We start from the raw sequence: 17,819 nt of genomic DNA, 5'->3' as shown, positions 1-17,819 counted from the left end.
AGGGTAATAATAAGAATGGTGGTAGACGTTCAGGAGATATTTGGAAGGTAAAATGGACAGCATTTAAATATGGAAGATGAAGGCAAGGAAGAGCCAAGGGTGACCTCCAGTGTTTCTGACTTGCACAATTGGAGTAGGACTAGGTTAGAGGGAAGATGGTTAATGGTTAGGTTAGTTATTAACAGGGTAGATTTGAGATGTTTCTGATATATCCAAAGGTAAGTGCAAGTAAAAGATAAAGTTGGAGATACATGGACTCAGAGAAGCAGCCAACACTAGAAATATAAACGAATGAATCATCTATACAGAGGTAGTAATTAAAGCCATGAGTTGGATGAGATCACCTACAGAGAAAGAATCAAGTCAGAACAGGAGAGGGTTTATGACTGAGCCTTGAGCAGTTTCAAATTTAAAGGCCAGTAGTGGAAGATGAGCAGCCAAAGAAAGTAGAGAGAGTGGATGGGGGAAGTTAGGGGAGGGCACCAAGAAGGAGCTATGGCACAGAAGGCAAGGGAGGGGAGCCAGTTGAGAAGAAGGACTATATAGGATCCATTGGATTAAGCATTGCAGAAGCTTAGCTAGAGTTATTTTTGTAGTGCAATGTGGCCTGAAAATATACAGAACTGGGTTGAGGAATAAGTGGGAGGTGAAGTGAAGACAGTAAGTATAGGTACCTTTTTCAAGTAATTTGATTGTGATGAAGAGAGAGAGATAAGACCATAACTAGTGGGGGATGAAGGGTTAAGTAAGGTCTCAGCTTTTTAATGGGAGAGATTTGAAACTGCTTAAAAGACGAATGAGAACAATTCAGTTGGAGCATAAATTGAATCTGGAGAAGAATAAGGAGATAATTGTTAGAGTTGGGAAGAAGGGATGGGACCAAGACAGTGTGGTATTAGTAAAAAAAAAAAAAAAAAAAAAAAAGTCTAACAGAGCAATGGAATGTAATAAAAAGCCCAGAAATAGACCCACACAAATATAGTCAACTGATATTTGACAAAGGAGCAAAGGTAATATAATAGAGCAAAAATAGTCTTTTCAACAAATGGTGCTGAAACAACTGCATATCCACGTGTAGGAAAAAAGAATCTAGACACAGACCTTACACCCCTCACAAAAATTAACTCAAAATGGATTACAGACCTAAGTGTAAAATGCAGAACTATAAAACTCCTAGAAGACAACAGAGAAGAAAACCTATATGACATTGGATATGGCAGTGATTTTTTAAGTACAACACCAAAAGCATTATCCATGAAAGAAATAATTGATAAGTTGGACTTCATTAAAATTTAAAACTTTTGCTCTGTGAAAGACACTGTCAAGAGAATGAGAAGACAAGCCACAGATTTGAAGAAAGTATTTGCAAAACACAAGTCTGATAAAGAACTGCTATCCAAAATATGCAAAAAAAACTCTTAAAACTCAACATTAAGGGCCAGGTGTAGTGGCTCATGCCTATAATTCCAGCACTTTGGGAGGCCAAGGCAGGCAGATCACTTGAGGTCAGGAGTTCAAGACCATCCTGGCCAACATGGTGAAACCCTGTCTCTACTAAAAATACAAAAATTAGCCGGGTGTAGTGGCACACGCCTGTAATCCCAGCTACTTGGGCGGCTGAGGCAAGAGAATCACTTGAACCCAGGAGGTAGGGGTTGCAGTGAGCTGAGATTGTGCCACTGCACTCTAGCCTGGGCGACAGAGTGAGACTCTGTCTCAAAAAATAAAATAAAAAATAACGGCTGGATGTGGCAGCTCACGCCTTTAATCCTAGCACTTTGGGAGGCCAGGGTGGGTGGACCACTTGAGGTCAGGAGTTCAAAACCAGCCTGGCCAACATGGTGAAACCCCATCTCTACTAAAAATACAAAAAAATTAGACATGGTGGCGGGCACCTGTAATCCCAGCTACTTGAAAGGCTGAGGCAGGAGAATTGCTTGAACCCGGGAGGTAGAGGTTGTAGTGAGCTGAGATGGTGCCACTGCACTCCAGCCTGGACAATAGAATGAGACTTCATCTCAAAAAAAAAAAAAAAAAAAAAAGAAAACCTCAACATTAAGAAAGTGAACAACCCAAATAAAAAATGGTAAAAGATCCAAACAGAAACCTCACTGAAGAAAATATACAGACAGCAAGTAAGCATATAAAAATATGTTCAACATCATACCTCATTAGGGTGTTACAAATTCATAATGAGATACCACTATACATCTATTAGAATGGCCAAAATCCAACTCAGTGACAACACCAAATCCTGTGGAGGATGTGGAACAACAGGAACTCTAATTGTTGCTGGTGGAAATGCAAAATGGTAAAGCTACTTTGGAAGACAGTTTGGCAGTTAAGTCTAAATATACTACTACCATATGATCCAGCAATTGTGCTCCTTGGTATTTACCCAAATGAACTAAAAATTTTATGTCCACACAAAAACTTGCACATGGATGTTTATAGCAGCTTTATTCATAATTGCCAAAACTCAGAAGTAACCAAGATATCCTTCTGTAGGTGAGTGGATAAACTGTGGTACTTTCAGACAATCAGATGTTATTCAGTGCTAAAAAAGAAATGAGCTATTAAGTCATGAAAACACAGAGAGGAAACTTAAATGCATATTACTAAGTGAAAGAAGCCAATCTGGAAAAGCTACATACATACTGTATGATTCCAATTCTATAACATTCAGGAAAAGGCAAAACTGTGGAGATAGAAAAGATTAGTGGTTGGGAAGAACAAGGGATGAATAAGAAGAGCACAGAGGATTTCTGGGTCAGTGAAACTATTTTGTATGATACTACAATGGTGCATACATCTCATTATACATTTGTCAAAACCCATAAAATGTACAATACCAGGAGAGCAGCATAATGTAAATTGTGGACTTTGAGGGATAATGATATGTTAATATAGGCTCATTGATTATAACAAATGTATCATTCTGATATAGGATGTTGATAGTGAGGAAGAGTGTGTGTGTGTGTAGGGGTGAAGGGACAGGGAATATGTGAGATAACCCTGTACTTTCCACTCCATTTTGCTGTGAACCTAAAACTGCTCTAAGAAGATAAAATTTATTAATGTTTTTTTTAAAAATGAAGTTAGATCCCTACTCTATCATATTAAAAAAAATAAATAAATAAACTCCAAATGGATGGAAGACCTAAATGTGAAAGGGAAAAGTATAAAGCTAATGAAAGAAAAAATTGAAGAATACCTATGTGATCTCAGTTTCTTTAGGCAAGATCATAAAAGTGCTAGCCATAGGAGATAAGTTGATGAATTTGACTAGATGAAAGTTATTTCTGTTAAATGAGGAATTCCAAAGGTAACAGTAACCTCTGGGTGCCAGAAAGGAAGAGATATGTGTAAATGATGAGGTATTCATATCTAGAAAATCCCCAAAACAGCAAGAAAAAGACAATAAAATCCACTGGCAAATATTTTGAATAGACAATTTGCAGAAAGGCAGACCTGATAAATTTGTGAAGATGATCAAGTGTACTAATATTAAGATACTACATTATAAGCATCAGATTGGAAACAATTAGAAAGTCCGGTAATAACAAGTACTGGTGAGGATATGGGGGAAATTAGGAACATTAGTACATAGCTGATAGAATAAAAGGTATAGCTATTCTGCAGTACTTAGTGAAATTAATATGACTATACCCACAACTTAGCAATCCTACTACATTATCAATCTTGCTGAGAAACTGATCACAAGTACAGCAGCATGAGGTTCTTCATTACATCAATATTTGGGGAGACAAGGAACTAAAAGTCAGCTAAGTGCCTCTCACTGGAAGAATGGTTATGTAAAATGTGATCTATGCATACAATGGAATACTAGGCAACAGTCATAAACAAATTACATTTACATGTAGTAACACTGACATAGCTCAAAAAAGCATAAAGTTGAATGAAAGAACCATTAAAACACAAAACAATTCTAAATAATATACACTGAGAACAACACACATTAAATACTTAGGAGTGAGTGCTAAGTAGAGGAGGAAGAAAAGTAGGATAAAGAGTATAAAGATAAAAAGTAATAGAAAATGGTCTTTGCTTTGTCCAGTGATAAAATTACATGATAAGCTATGGAGTTTGAGTGACTTCATTCCCTTTGTCTGTTGTCCTAAAAAGGAATTTTTTAAAGTAAAATAAATACAATATAGATATAATAATTTAATAAGATTGTGTTTTGAAGATTAATTCAGATAAAGCACTTAGTGCCTAGCACATATTAAACACTCAATTAATATTATCTATTAATGCTATCAACACTATTCATGATCCAGCTACTACCAATCCATTGGAGTTGGCACTTAAAACCAATTGGATTTAGATTATTTTCCCCCAAAAGATCCTTTCAGGTCTAATATACTATAGTTCTGCAAGAGGGATAGTCAAGTACCACAGGAGGCCCAGAAGCAACAGGCAGGAGAAAAGCTGGAACATTCTTGGGGAATGGGAAAGGCTACCATCTTGTTTGTAGCATCATAGGAAACTTTGATGGTTAATTTGGGAGAATACTGATTAGTAAATGTAATGCACAGATTAAAGAAGTAGGAACTGCGCTAGTAAAAAGTGCTATGAAGCTGGGAGACTTTATATACTTTGCTATACTTCCTCTAAAAGGGTGTTTTAACATTTTAAGTTACAAAATTGTAGCTGAGTTACAAAGTTTTGTTATATAGTGTTTGATTTGGAGTACCCCTTCCCCAAAAGTGGAACACAGGTTGTTCTATTGAAATAAGCAAGATCATCACCTAGTTAATTCCTCAAAGTGCTGACACAAGATTTGGTCCCAGAGAGCAAAGATGTGCCCAATCCATGTCCTCATACAATGTTAATTCATTCAACAAGCATTGACTGGGACTTTATGCTAAGCACTATTCTGGTGCCTGGGGATACAGAGTTGCTAACACAAAATGACAAGTTTAAAAATAAAATTAAGGAAGTACCAACTTAGAAGCTTAAGCACCCTCTCAAAATGATGTTGCATGTATTTATTTCCCACTGGTTTTCCGTAGATCATAGACGAAGAAGAAACACAATTTATGAGCAATTGCCCTGTTGCAGTCACTGAAAGCACTCCACGGAGGAGGACGCGGATCCAGGTGTTTTGGATAGCGCCACCAGCAGGAACAGGCTGCGTGATTCTGAAGTAAGTAACCATGGAATCCTTCCCTGCAGTTTATCAACGACTTTGCGGTGTGATTGCAGGAAAAAAAAAAAAAAGGTTCGTTACTGAGGATCAGAAAGTTGCATCATCCCTCTGCCCTCCCTTGTCTGAATTCTCAATAGCACCATAGACTATCATTGGCTCCATAAAGATTCATTTGCTGGAATCTATGTTCATCAAATAGGATGATTCTCCTGGCCACCCTGTCCTACTAGAGATTATTATATTAGGGCTGGTTAAGAAAAATTACAAACCAGGTGAAGATAATCTTTTGACTTTTTCCACCTGGAATTTAACACTTTTGCTTTTCTCAGAGCATACAGCACCTAGAATCCTTAAAGTATGCTTAGGCTGCCCTGAGACCCACATGTGACCTCCATTAGCCCTGAGCTCTGCTTTATGATGCTACCTTCTTCCTTGCCCATCAAAATGGCCCTCTGCTGCCACTTCATATCTTGCCTCTTGACCCTCCTTTCAGTGAATTATAATAGGTGATAAAAGGTATTAACCAGCCAAAACAATTTTCCTCTGAAAGGTAGTGTTGTCTCAACCTATTATCTCCAAACTTATGTGCCACAAAATGATGGTTTGGGAAATGGAAATAGATGGGCAGGAAAACAATTTCCGTGGTCAAATGTTTGCAAAACGCTATGTACTAAATACCCTTCGTACAGATTCACAACACTAACATAATGGAGGTTTTGCAAAGTCCTGGCAAAAAATAAAAATCTGCTTAATTTGGTTTCACCCAGTATTTTCCAAACTTACTTGATTGTAAAGCTTCTTTTTTATGGTGACATCTATTAACATTCACAGTTTGGTGAAACACAGCCATAATTTATTTTAAATAGGTTTGAAGTCCTATAGGGAATGATGCTTAGAATGTTAGGATTTCATACCAGCAAATTAGTCCTGGATAGATGGACATGGTTCCAGTCCTAGCATCCAAGAAGTCACTGTTTTTTTTAATGGAAGTAGGCACTGAGACCTTCCCAACAGTCTCTTTTTTAAATCCTCGAAGGTCTTATTTATGTATTTGGTTCATTTGTCAAATATAGTCATTTTGACACACTTACAACTGTGGTTAACTCCAGCCCGCCCCTGAGGAGATGGTGAGAAGAAAGCCCGCCTAGGCATTGCAGTACCTGTAGTTCCTAGACTTCCACTGTGCTTGGCTTATGGGAAAAACCCCACAGAGTCTCTGAAGCATCTGTCCATTGTCCAGACTCAGCCCTGTCGTCGTCTGGCCTCCCTGTGCTGCCATCTGTCTGGACATTATTTGTTTCTTTCATAGTTTAATGCAAGCTGAGCATCCTTCCTCAGTTTCCTTGAGCAGTTTGGCTCTTGGAATTAATCTACACTGGTCATTAAGAAAAAATCAGTAGAATTTTAAAACATGAAATCGTGTCTATAAATGTCAATATATAACATGTCTATAGTATCTAGTTAAAATGTGGGAGATGGCCTTGTGGAAATGAACAAAGACCCCTGAAATGAGAACAGAGACTGTGTGTTCAGAGCCTGTTGTATAACAAGGGAGTCAGCTGCCATTACTAGCATTTGGCAGAGTCTCAAAGGCAGGCAGAGGACTGGGAAAGCCTTCTAGTGAAAACAAGAGAAGACTGATTGGAGGTTCCTTGGCATGAGGAAGCTGGAGGCAGGCTAACTACAAGTGGAGCATCTTATGTGATTGGTTTGGAGGGTATATTTGGCTTTCTCTGGTTAGTTCTGAGTTGAAAGTGGGGGAGGTGGTGAGGGCAAAAAATAGAGCAGTTGACAGTTCCTTGGACAAATCCTGATATTCTGTGTCGATTGCTGGGGCCCAGAGACTGGAGGTCAGAGTATTATGGTCATTGGGATAAATAGCCTTGCTATTGTCTCTTAGTATATTCACTCTTAGCCCAGAGACTGGGTTCCCAGCTTGGCCCTCAGTGCCCATCCCACTACCCATGACAGCCCAGTGGCTCCATAGAGCCTGGAGCTCTAAAGAAAATGGGTTGAAAATGTCAGATCTATATGAAGAGTCTTCCTGCTCTAAAAGCTCTTATCCCTCTGGCCCAGATCTCTAGTTTTCTTTGATTTATTGTTCTTACAACCCAGAAGCATTAGATCTTTTTGGTGGAAGCCAGAAGGGCATCTATTGTTTACCCATTAACAATCAATGTATGTGTACATATGTTTATCCATTAACAACATGTATGGCTTGTTCATTCACTCATTCTTCCAACAAATGCAACTGAGCTTCTATTAGCCCAGGCATCCACGATGTACACAATGGAGGTATGTTCTTGACCCTGGAGGTTCTTACAAGTCAGAAAAGGGAGAGAGAAAAAGTCAACCAATGCTTTCTGTGTACCAAGAACTCAGCGCACATCTAGCAGGCTTTGTCTAATTTGATCTTCACAGAAAACTACTCCCATTTTACCGAGGAGGAGACAGGCCCTGGGGAAATTAGGCAAGTTTTTTAAAGTCATGAATCCATTTAACATTAAACTCCATGTTCTGCCTTTCTTTTATTTATTTTTTCTCTGAAGGAGTCCTATATGAGCTACAACTATTTATTAAAGAAATAGTAATTGTATGGGTAGGACATAAATGCATTCACATTGTAAAATCTCAAACAATACAAAAAGTAGTGAAATACGGAAAAATACAGAATAAAGAAAAAGTTAAAAATCCACGGCATCTTAGCTGGGCTCAGTGGCTCATGCCTGTAATCCCAGCACTTTGGGAGGCTGAGGCAAACAGATCACTTGAGGTAAGGAGTTCGAGACCAGCCTGGCCAACATGGCAAAACCCCATCTTTACTAAAAGTACAAAAATTAGCTGGGCATGGTGGTGCGCACCTGTACTCCCAGATACTCAGGAGGCTGAGTCAGGAGAATAACTTGAATCTGAGAGGTGGCAGTTGCAGTGAGCTGGGATTGTGCCACTGTACTCCAGCCTAAGTGACAGAGTGAAACTCCATCTCAAATAAATAAACAAACAAATAAATAAATAAAATCCATGGCATCTCTCTCAATTCCAGTTTTCTACACAAAGGCAACAATAGAATCAATTTGGTTTGTATGCTTTAGACTTATCTCTGCTTTTACATTTACGAAGGTAATCATAAAAGTACATAGTTTCATTCCTGTGGGAATTTGAGGTTAAACAAATGGTATCGTGTTATGCGTAATGCCCTGAACTTGAATGGTTTTTCACTAAATAAGATATATTAGAGATATGTCTGGGTCAGTACATACAAAGCTACCTCCTTTTGTTTTTTAACTGTTGCATGTCTATGGTATGGATGTTAATTATTCCAAAGTTAATGGACATTTAGATTGTTTCTGGTGTCTTACTGTGACAAATAATGATATGATGAATATCCTGATACTTGCCTATTGAGCAAATTTCCAAGTTTTTATCCACAGTAGATGCCAAGAAATGGGATCATAAGGGATGCACATTTGTAATTTTATTAGATGCTGCCAGATTTTTCTCCAGAAAGCTTGCCAACTTAAACACTCTCCCTGACAGTGAACAAGAGAGCCTAAATCTTTACTTGCTCAATGGCACTTGGTATTATCAATCTTTAAGATTCATAAAGATTGTGTGAATGGCCCATTCATATTCTTGTCCATTTTTAAATAATCTGTCTTTTAAAAATTGATTTATATGGCCAGGCATGGTGGCTCTTGCCTGTAATCCCAGCACTTTGGGAGGCCGAGGGGGGCAGATCACCTAAGGTCAGGAGTTTGAGACCAGCCTAACCAACATGGTGAAAAACCCCATTTCTTCTAAAAATACAAAAATTAGCCAGGTATGGTGGCAGGCGCCTGTAATCCCAGCTACTCAGGAGACCGAGGCAGGAGAATCACTTGAACCCAGGAGACAGACAGAGGTTGCAGTGAGCTGATATCCTGACACTGCCATTCAGTCTGGGGGACAGAGTGAGACTCCATCTAAAAAATAATAATAATAAAAATTGAATTATATATATAATTTTGTTTTAATATATACAAATATTATATTTAAAATATAGCTTATAAAATGTTTTTATATATAAAATATATAAAAAATATTTAAATAAATAAATATTTTATTTAAATAAATAAATATATAAATATTTAAATAAATTAAATAAATATATAAATATTTTATTTAAATAAATTAAATATATAAAATCAAATACATATAATTTGATTTATTTAGAATATATTTATGTTTAAAATTGATCTTTAGGTAGTACAGATAATGACACTTAGTTGTAAATTTCAACTATTTCTCTCCACCTTTCTTTTAACTTTGCTTATGGGTGTCTAATTAGTCAAAAGTTTGAAATTTTAAGTAATCAAATGTATCCATCCTTTATGAATTTTGATTTTGTCTTGTTCAAAAATAATTTTCCTATGCCTAAGGCTATAAATATATTCCCATATTTTATAGATTTTAAGTAGGTGTAGGTCTTTAATCTTCCTGGAATTTAATGTTGTGAATGATACGATATTAATAAGCCACCATAGAAAATAGATGGCATGCTGAAAATGAGGTGCCAGAGGAAAGTTTAATAAGGGTCTGGTGGGGGCAAAATAACAGTGAAGGAGGGCTATACAATCCAGGCCTGAAGAAGCAAAAGGAAAAGGCAGAGAGGATGGGGTAGAGAGGACCACCCCTTTACAGGAGCTAAGACCTTTGGTTAAGGGAAGCAACTAGCCTCAGGTACCCCAACCCTACTCCTTTCTCTAATTCTTTGTGGGCTCTCCCTTTGGTATGGCTCCAACTACAGGAACATAGAGCCCATATATATAATCTTTACGAAGTATTCTCAGTCTTTAACTAGGGGGCAGAAGAGTAGAGCAGGTATCTAGAGGAACAAATCAAAGATACCCACCACAGATGGGAAATTGAAATCTACCTCTTTTTCCCCAGATGGGTAGTTGTCCCCCATCCATTTATCAAATAGTTTATTCTTTCCTTGGTGGGCTGAGATGCTACTTCATTAAATACAAAATTTTTATACAGGTCTGGTCTGTTCTGTTGATCTATTTATGTATTCTTCCATGAAACCCACACCATTTTATAGCATAAAATGGTTTGAAATGGTTATGTTTTGATGGCAAGTCATCGCTCGTTAATCTTCTCGTTCAAACTGTTCCTGGTCATCCAAGCAGATTTCTAATTCCTGACAAATCATAGAATAAGTTTGTTGTGTTTGATAAAAAATCGTTTTGGGATTTTGAATGGCTTTGCACTGAAATAATAGTTTCCCAGAATACATAAGATGCATTCACAGTCAAAAACATGGAATGTTCCATATTTATTTTGGTCTTTTGTATCCTTCTTAAAATTTTGTAATTTTCCTTCATTTAGATTGCATATTCTTGAGAGGCTTTTTCCTCACATAGGTAATTTATAGTTTTATTTCTTTTGTGAATGGGATCTTTGTCTTGTGCTTTCTAATCATTGATCCCTTGTGTTTAGAAAAGCTATTGATTTTTGTACCTTAAGTTTGAATTTGGATACTGCTGCACTGTCTTGGTAGTTCTAATGGCTTATTCTTTCATTCTTTCGGGATTGTTGATGTAAATGATCATATCTTGAAATAATGAATATATATATACACACACACACACATATACATATACCTTTTGTTTCTTTCTTATATTTTAGTTTATTATCTAGCACCTCTAGTACAGTATTACATAGTACTATTCATGCTTATTCCAGATTTTAATGGGAACACTATTTTACTTTTAATTGTAATATTCAGTATTACAGGTTTCGAATCAGTGCCTTTAATCAAGTTGAGAAAGACCCTTTATTTAGCTGAGAAACTTCCCTTCTTTATCAGGTTGAAGGTGCTATTTGGGAAACCAACCAACCAGTATGCCATGTGCACCTGCACCTACCATGCACCCAGAGTATAGCAGGCATTGAGAAGATTCAGGGTATAAACATTGATCCTGACTTTCAAAACGCTTTCAGTCTAGTTGTGATATAAATTAAAATATTTATGCAAAAGCTAGCAAACCCAAGACAGACATTAATGGGGGACAAATTAAACATAGTAAGAGTTCAGAAAGGAGATGAATGAGGAATGGAAAAATCAGAGCCTCTTGGAAAGGTTAGCAGTTACATCTTGAAGACAGTGTTAGAGTTTGGATAAAAGGACAGAAGGGAAGAGGTTATTCCACGTAAAAGGGGTGGATAAAGTGAAAACTGAAGTGAGAGCAAACATGGCAGCCCTGGAAGACAGTAGACAAACTTTTCAAGATTAAAAAGCCTTTGGGGGCCAAAATTCATTGCTAAACCATAGAGTCCCTCCAATACCAACAGGAAGAGATTGAACTTGATTCTAGCGGAGTTGAGGGAGCCATTAGTAGTTGTTAAACAGTGGACTGACACACTGGGAGGAATGTTCATTAAAAAGTTAGTAACGATGGGCCGGGTGTGGTGTTCATGCCTGTAATCCCAGCATTTTGGGAGGCTGAGGCAGGCAGATCACCCGAGGTCAGTAGTTTGAGACCAGCCTGGCCAACATGGTGAAACCCTCTCTCTACTACAAGTACAAAAAAAAAAAAAATAGCCAGGCATGGTGGTGCATGCCTGTGATCCCAGCCACTTGGAAGGCTGAGGCAGGAGGAAACGCTTGAACCTGGGAGGTGGAGGTTGCAATGAGCGGAGATCATGCCATTGCACTCCAGCCTGGGCAACAAGCACGAAACTCCATCTCAAAACAAACAAACAGGTTAGTGAGGATGCTTAAATCTGGCAGCAAAGTTCAGGACAGATAAAAAGGGGGGTACCAACTGTGCTGCAGAGCCCTCACTTGTCAAAAGGAGCATTTGTGCTGTATTTGAGTAATATTCCTGGGAGAAGGCAGCCTAGTAGATAAGCTGCACAGACTGATGAATGTCTGTAGATGACAGTTCTGAAGCCCACGTGGCTGGTTGTGTTCCTTTGCCCAGGAGTGCTGGGAAGGAAAATACATAGCAATTATGACTTTCCTTTTGGCACAAACCTGACACCATTTCCATTTTCCATTTGGATGCAAAGCTTTGTACATTTCTAAATTACAGACTTTCCAGGCAGCCCTCCTTATAGCCTTCTCCCTACAAATGAGTGACCCAACACTTAAAGTTTCCCTGGCATGTTACAATGCTGCAAGAATGCTGCAAACCATCACAGGCAAGTAGCAATTGATTAAAAGAAAAAGCCCCCATGAGTAGAATAAATGTTTACAGACCTTACCAGAAGGGAGTTCTGTATCCTTGAGTCTGACAAAAGTTTTATCTCGTGACGTGATCCTCTGTTTCCATGAATTTGTTACCTTTGGGTGGATTTCTAATACTTACTTGTCCCTTCCTGGAAGGGTCTGAGATGTAGATCATCCTTCTCCTGAGAACACATTCATCTGGTGAACCATCAGGAAATTCACTCTTAGGAAACAGTGGTTGGTTAAAGGCAGTCGTAAGAGCCAAGAGCCAGGCACTGTTCTGGGTGCACTACAAATACTTCTTTCATCCTCATAGCAACCCTATGAAGTAGATATGAAGGAGGAAGCTGAGGCACAGAGAGGTTCAGTAATGTGCCCAAGGTCCCAGGGTAAGTGACAGAGTTGGGATTGGAACGCTCCCAAGTCTGCGATCTTCATACTGTACTCTGCCATCTCGGCCTGCTGCTGCAGGGTCAGGCTGGACTCTGACTCTTCTCTCCCTCCAGCATCATTAGAGCCAGATCTTGGCTCTTTTTTATCGCTTGCTCTACATTCATTGCTTAATTCACAGACACTTCTTGCCTTACTCTTGTAGAAACCTCCTAAGTGATCACTCCAGTTTCTTACCCTCTGATCCTCCTCATGCTGATATAAGACTTGCTGTCCTCGGGCCCAGCTGAGTCACACCACTTACCTAACACTTGAACAGGGCTCCCCAGCACTTCCAGATAAAGTTCAAATCCTGATCAGAGCACATAAGGGTGCCTATGACCTTCACCAGGTCCCTAACCAGCCTTCCACTCCATCTCTTTCTGAACTCTGAATCCTCCCCAGCCTTTCTCATCTGTCCATTCCCTTGGTAGCGCTTACCGAACACCTCCTGTATGTGCCTACTAAAGACACAGAGGCTGCCTTTGAGGTTGGCACAGTCTAGGGAGAATCATGAACATACAAATTGGGTCCACAGCCCTTCATCTGCAAACTGAAATCCAGAAAGCTCTAAAATCCAAAAGATTTTTCATAACTCATTTAGGGCCAAAACCTGCCGTAAACTGCTTCAAAGTTACGTATGGTCTTTTTGTATACATATTAATGTGTTTGATGGTGAGATGCTGTCCCAGGCCCTGATGGGGGCATTACAAGATATAAGCAATATGTACTATATTATTCAAAATATTCTTAATTTCAAAACATATCTGGCCTCAGGTCTATCAGAGAAGGGACCTCGGCCCTGTTGATGCAATCCAGGGTGGGAAATTCAGTAATGGAAGCATCACTCAGGGTGCTTAGGCAACCCTCTGGCAGGATTGGGTTTCGTGTAAATGTTAAAAAGAAGCAATTCATTTCTTGCTAGTGAAATAACCTATTCCCAGTTGCAGCTGCTACAAGATATGAGTATTCATTCAATGTTTCTTACCACCAAAGAATAAAGTCAATATTCCTTAGCATGGTGTCCAACTCTATATGATGTTTCTAGCCACCTTTACAGCCTTATTTGTAGGAACTCTTCCCCACACAGGACTCTGAGCTTCATGAAGGCACGGATCAATTTCACTCTTCTTGGTGGTTGTAATGTAGGTCAGAAAATCACAGCCCATGGGCCAAAACTGGTCCACTGCCTGTTTTTGTAACTAATGTTTTATTGGAACACAGTCACGTTAATTCATTTATGTATTGTTTAGAGCTCTATCAAGCTATAGCAGCAGAACTTAAAAGTTGCAATGGAGACCATATGGCCTGCAAAGCCTAAAATATTTATCTAGCCCTTTATAGAAAAAGTTTACTGGTTCCTGTTCTAATGTACACTCCAGCATCAGGAACTCAATAATTACTGATTCCTGTCCTAGATTCTTCTAAAAGCCCAGCTGAGACCAAAGTTTACAAGCAGGTACTTTATTTGGGAAGTGATCCCGGGGAGCAAGAGTGAAAGGTAGGGGTGGTGATTTGGTCAAGTTTTACTGACTTGGCCACCACTGCAGGCCACTGGTGTTTGATCCCACTTGTGGCCTTTGGAGAAGGCTTATGACATGTGTCTCAGAACAGTGCACCCAGGGTAAACCGGGGAAGCCACTATCCATTGGTCTCCATCCTTCATTAATTAAAAGTGGCCCCACAAGCATTAGCTACCCTCCACTTTTGAGATACATACATATGAGTATTCTTAAGATTCTGAACACTTGCTGCAGCATCAGAGAAGCTCTGGAACAGGAATCAAGTGGTACACCATGCAGGCAAGATGTGCATCATCCCATTGCAGTGGGGCAAAGATGGTCAAGGTCTGTACACAGTTGGTCACTACAGCAGTGGTTGGAGTCAGAGTTGTGCTGAGAGGATGTGAAGATGTGTGTAGAGTTGCCTATTATGGTCTGAATGTTTTGTGTCCACCCCAAAATCTGTATGTTGACATTTAATCCCCATTGTGATGGTATTAGGAGATGGGACTTTTGAGCTATAATTAGATCAAGAGGATGAAGCCCTCAAAAATGGGATTAGTGCCCTTATAAAAAGACATATATGGTGGTTCATGCCTGTAGTCCCAACACTTTGAGAAGCCAAGGTGGGAGGATTGTTTGAGTCCAGGACTTCAAGACCAGCCTGGGAAACATAGTGAGACCTTGTCTCTACAAAAAATAAACAAAATTAGCCTGGTGTGCTGGTGAGAGCCTGTAGTCCCAGCTACTCAGGAGGCTAAGGTGGGAGGATTGCTGGAGCCCAGGAGATTGAGGCTTCAATGAGCTGAGATGGCACCACTGCACTCCAATCTGGGAGACATAGTGAGACCCTGTCTCAAAAAAAAAAAAAAAAAAAAAAAAAAAAAAAAAAAAAAGACAGGGCTTGCTTTCTCTGAAACTCTGTCATTTACTATGTGAGGACAGGAGGAGATGGCCATCTTTAAACCATGAAGAGGGCCTTTACAGGGCACTGAATATGCTGGCACCTTGATCTTAGACTTTCCAGCCCCCAGGACTGTGAGAAATACATTCTGTTTATAAGCTAGTCAGATTATGATACTGTATTTTGTTATCACAGCCTGAACAGACTGAGACAGTGCCCAACACGTTGATTAATCAAATAACAGTATAAGTAGCTTATATTTATTGCTAAGCACTATGCTAAATGCAATGCAGGTCTTATCTATGTCTTACATAATTCTCATAAAAGCCCTATGGAATTTTCACTATATCATTCCCATTTTGTTCATAAGAAAGCTGATGTTTAGAAAGTTGATACTTGGGCCAGTAAAGCAGTAAAGTAATGGGGTCTGGGACTTCAACTCACTTCTGCCCAACTCCAAAGCCCTGATCACCACTAAACTACACTGACTCAGCTTGACTCCCCTCCCCGCCGCTCCTGCCCACCTTCTGCCTCAGTAGGTCTGTGAGGAGTAGGACAGAGCCCTTCTTATAACCAGGAGTTGGAGGACTACCTGTGGGGTGAGATATTGTTCCCCAAGTGAGGAAACTAATGTCACTTAGAAAATGGAAAACAAGCCCAGGGAAACTGGCAAGAGAAAGACTTGTTAGTGGAAAGAGAGGATGAGTATTAAGAAGCAATTAGCTAGCATTCATAATACTTTGTAATGTCATAGGGCTCACTAACTCCTTTTATCTTCAAAGGAAGTAACAGAAAACCACATGCAATGATTCTGTGTGTGATTTAGAGGAAAATGGCAGGGTTAGGAGGATCTGATGTGGCTGGGGTAAAGCTTACCCCACAATTTTTCTGGCATTAGGTAGCAAGAGGAACTACAGTCTCCTTTGTGGTAAGTCAGGGTGGCTTCACATCAGGCAGCCTAGGACCTCAGCAACCCTGACCAGGGAGGAATCAAGGAGTCAACAGAAAAGGGACTGGGAAACCCCTGAACCAGCTAAAGTGGCAGATTCTTGTGAGAGCAGTTGGAAAGACCAATGCCATGGCTAAATGGAAACATGTACCTGGTTAGGAAGACTCAGTTACCCCAGAATCTGCCATCCAACAGGTGGAATCCAGATGCCAGAGGTTCCTGGGATGCCAGCGGGAGCATGGCTCCAGGGGATCAGTCCAATGGCAGCAGAGTTTCATTCAACAGCTGAGATCCCAGGTGCAGGATCCAGCCCCCAGGGGAGAAAACTGGCAAGAATTAAATAGGAAGTACAGGCTGCCGAGGAACAGGCTCTAGACAGAGCTCTAGGCACAGCAGTAAACTGAAGCTTGGTGGGAAGACTAAAGCACTGACAGATTGCACCAACATTGTGAGGATCCTGGGAGTGACTGCAACTTGGTGGGCATGCAAGAACATATGGCCCCTATTTGTGCACTAGCACCAGGTCTATGGCAGCAAGACTAGTTCCAATTCTCTTCCACTGATGGAGTGGGAGTTGCCAATATATTCCCTGCCCTGGTCAAGTTAGGATCAAACGGAATGTTTCAACCCTGTGAACTTTTTTATAATTGAGGTTAAATTCACATAACATAAAATCAACTATTTTAAAGTGATCAATTCAGTGACATCTGGTACATTTATATTGTGCAACTACCATCTCTACCTAGTTCTAAAACATTTCCATCATTTCAAAGTAAAACCCCTTATTCATTGAGCAGTTTCTCTCCATTCTCATCTCCCTGCCCCAGCCCCTGGCAATCACCAATCTATATTCTGGCTCTATGGACTTAACTATTCTTGATATTTCACATAAATGGAAGCATACAATGTGTGACCTTTTGTGTCTAGCTTTTTTTCACCTAGAATAATGTTTTTGAGGTTCATCCATATTGTAACTTGTATCACTATACTTTATTCCTTTATATAGCTGAATAATACCCATTGTATAGATATACCACAATCTGTTTATCCCTATGAACATTTTTAACATGAGATGATCAAAGGATAAAAATGAGAACTTTGGGCAACAGTGAAAAAGTATCATGGTATTATTCCTACATTGACTTCAGTCCATATTTTTTTAAACAGGATATACACACAATTGGCATGTTGCCTTACACCTGAGTCCCACACCATCCATAGGAAGGACAGTAATGACTCTGAACAAGAGTAGAAAAGGACAAAGAAGTGGTTCTACACCTACTTTGTCTTTCAGGGTCACAAAGTATGAAACAGCCTGTCCCAAAAATGGATTGATTAGATCTTTGGACACTCAGTGTGTGACCACAGTGCAACAAAGTCATATACTGGGGAATTTGTTCCTTCATCTGGAAGAAGTGAGGGTGGAAGCTGCCTGAAGGTCCTCAGAGCTATGGAAGATGGCATTCTTCTATAGATGCTCTCCTACTCTACCACTGTTCATTCCCAATTACTAATCAAATAAGTGTGCCTGAATTATTTACCTTCCTGCAAGCCTGCTCACAACAAAGAATACCCAACCTAAAGTCAGTGAACAATAAGAATTACATAAGAAGAAAGAATGTGCCACACTCCCTCCATAATTAATT

General features: G+C 39.5%; 1 protein-coding gene across 2 annotated transcripts in view; it reads left to right on the top strand.

Moving 5' to 3' along the window:
- SPON1 (spondin 1) overlaps positions 1 to 17,819 on the top strand; it is a 313,903-nt gene that overhangs the window by 77,635 nt on the left and 218,449 nt on the right. For both annotated transcript variants that reach the window (XM_073018110.1, XM_008006181.3), the window contains exon 3: positions 5,037 to 5,170. In XM_073018110.1, the coding sequence (XP_072874211.1) occupies positions 5,037 to 5,170 (134 nt within the window). The remainder of the gene's footprint in view (positions 1 to 5,036; positions 5,171 to 17,819) is intronic.

Source organism: Chlorocebus sabaeus, chromosome 1, assembly GCF_047675955.1.
Source record: "Chlorocebus sabaeus isolate Y175 chromosome 1, mChlSab1.0.hap1, whole genome shotgun sequence".
Taxonomy (NCBI): Eukaryota; Metazoa; Chordata; class Mammalia; order Primates; family Cercopithecidae; genus Chlorocebus; species Chlorocebus sabaeus.
The sequence above is the reverse complement of the archived record's forward strand: the minus strand, read 5'-3'. Positions and strand labels throughout refer to the sequence as shown.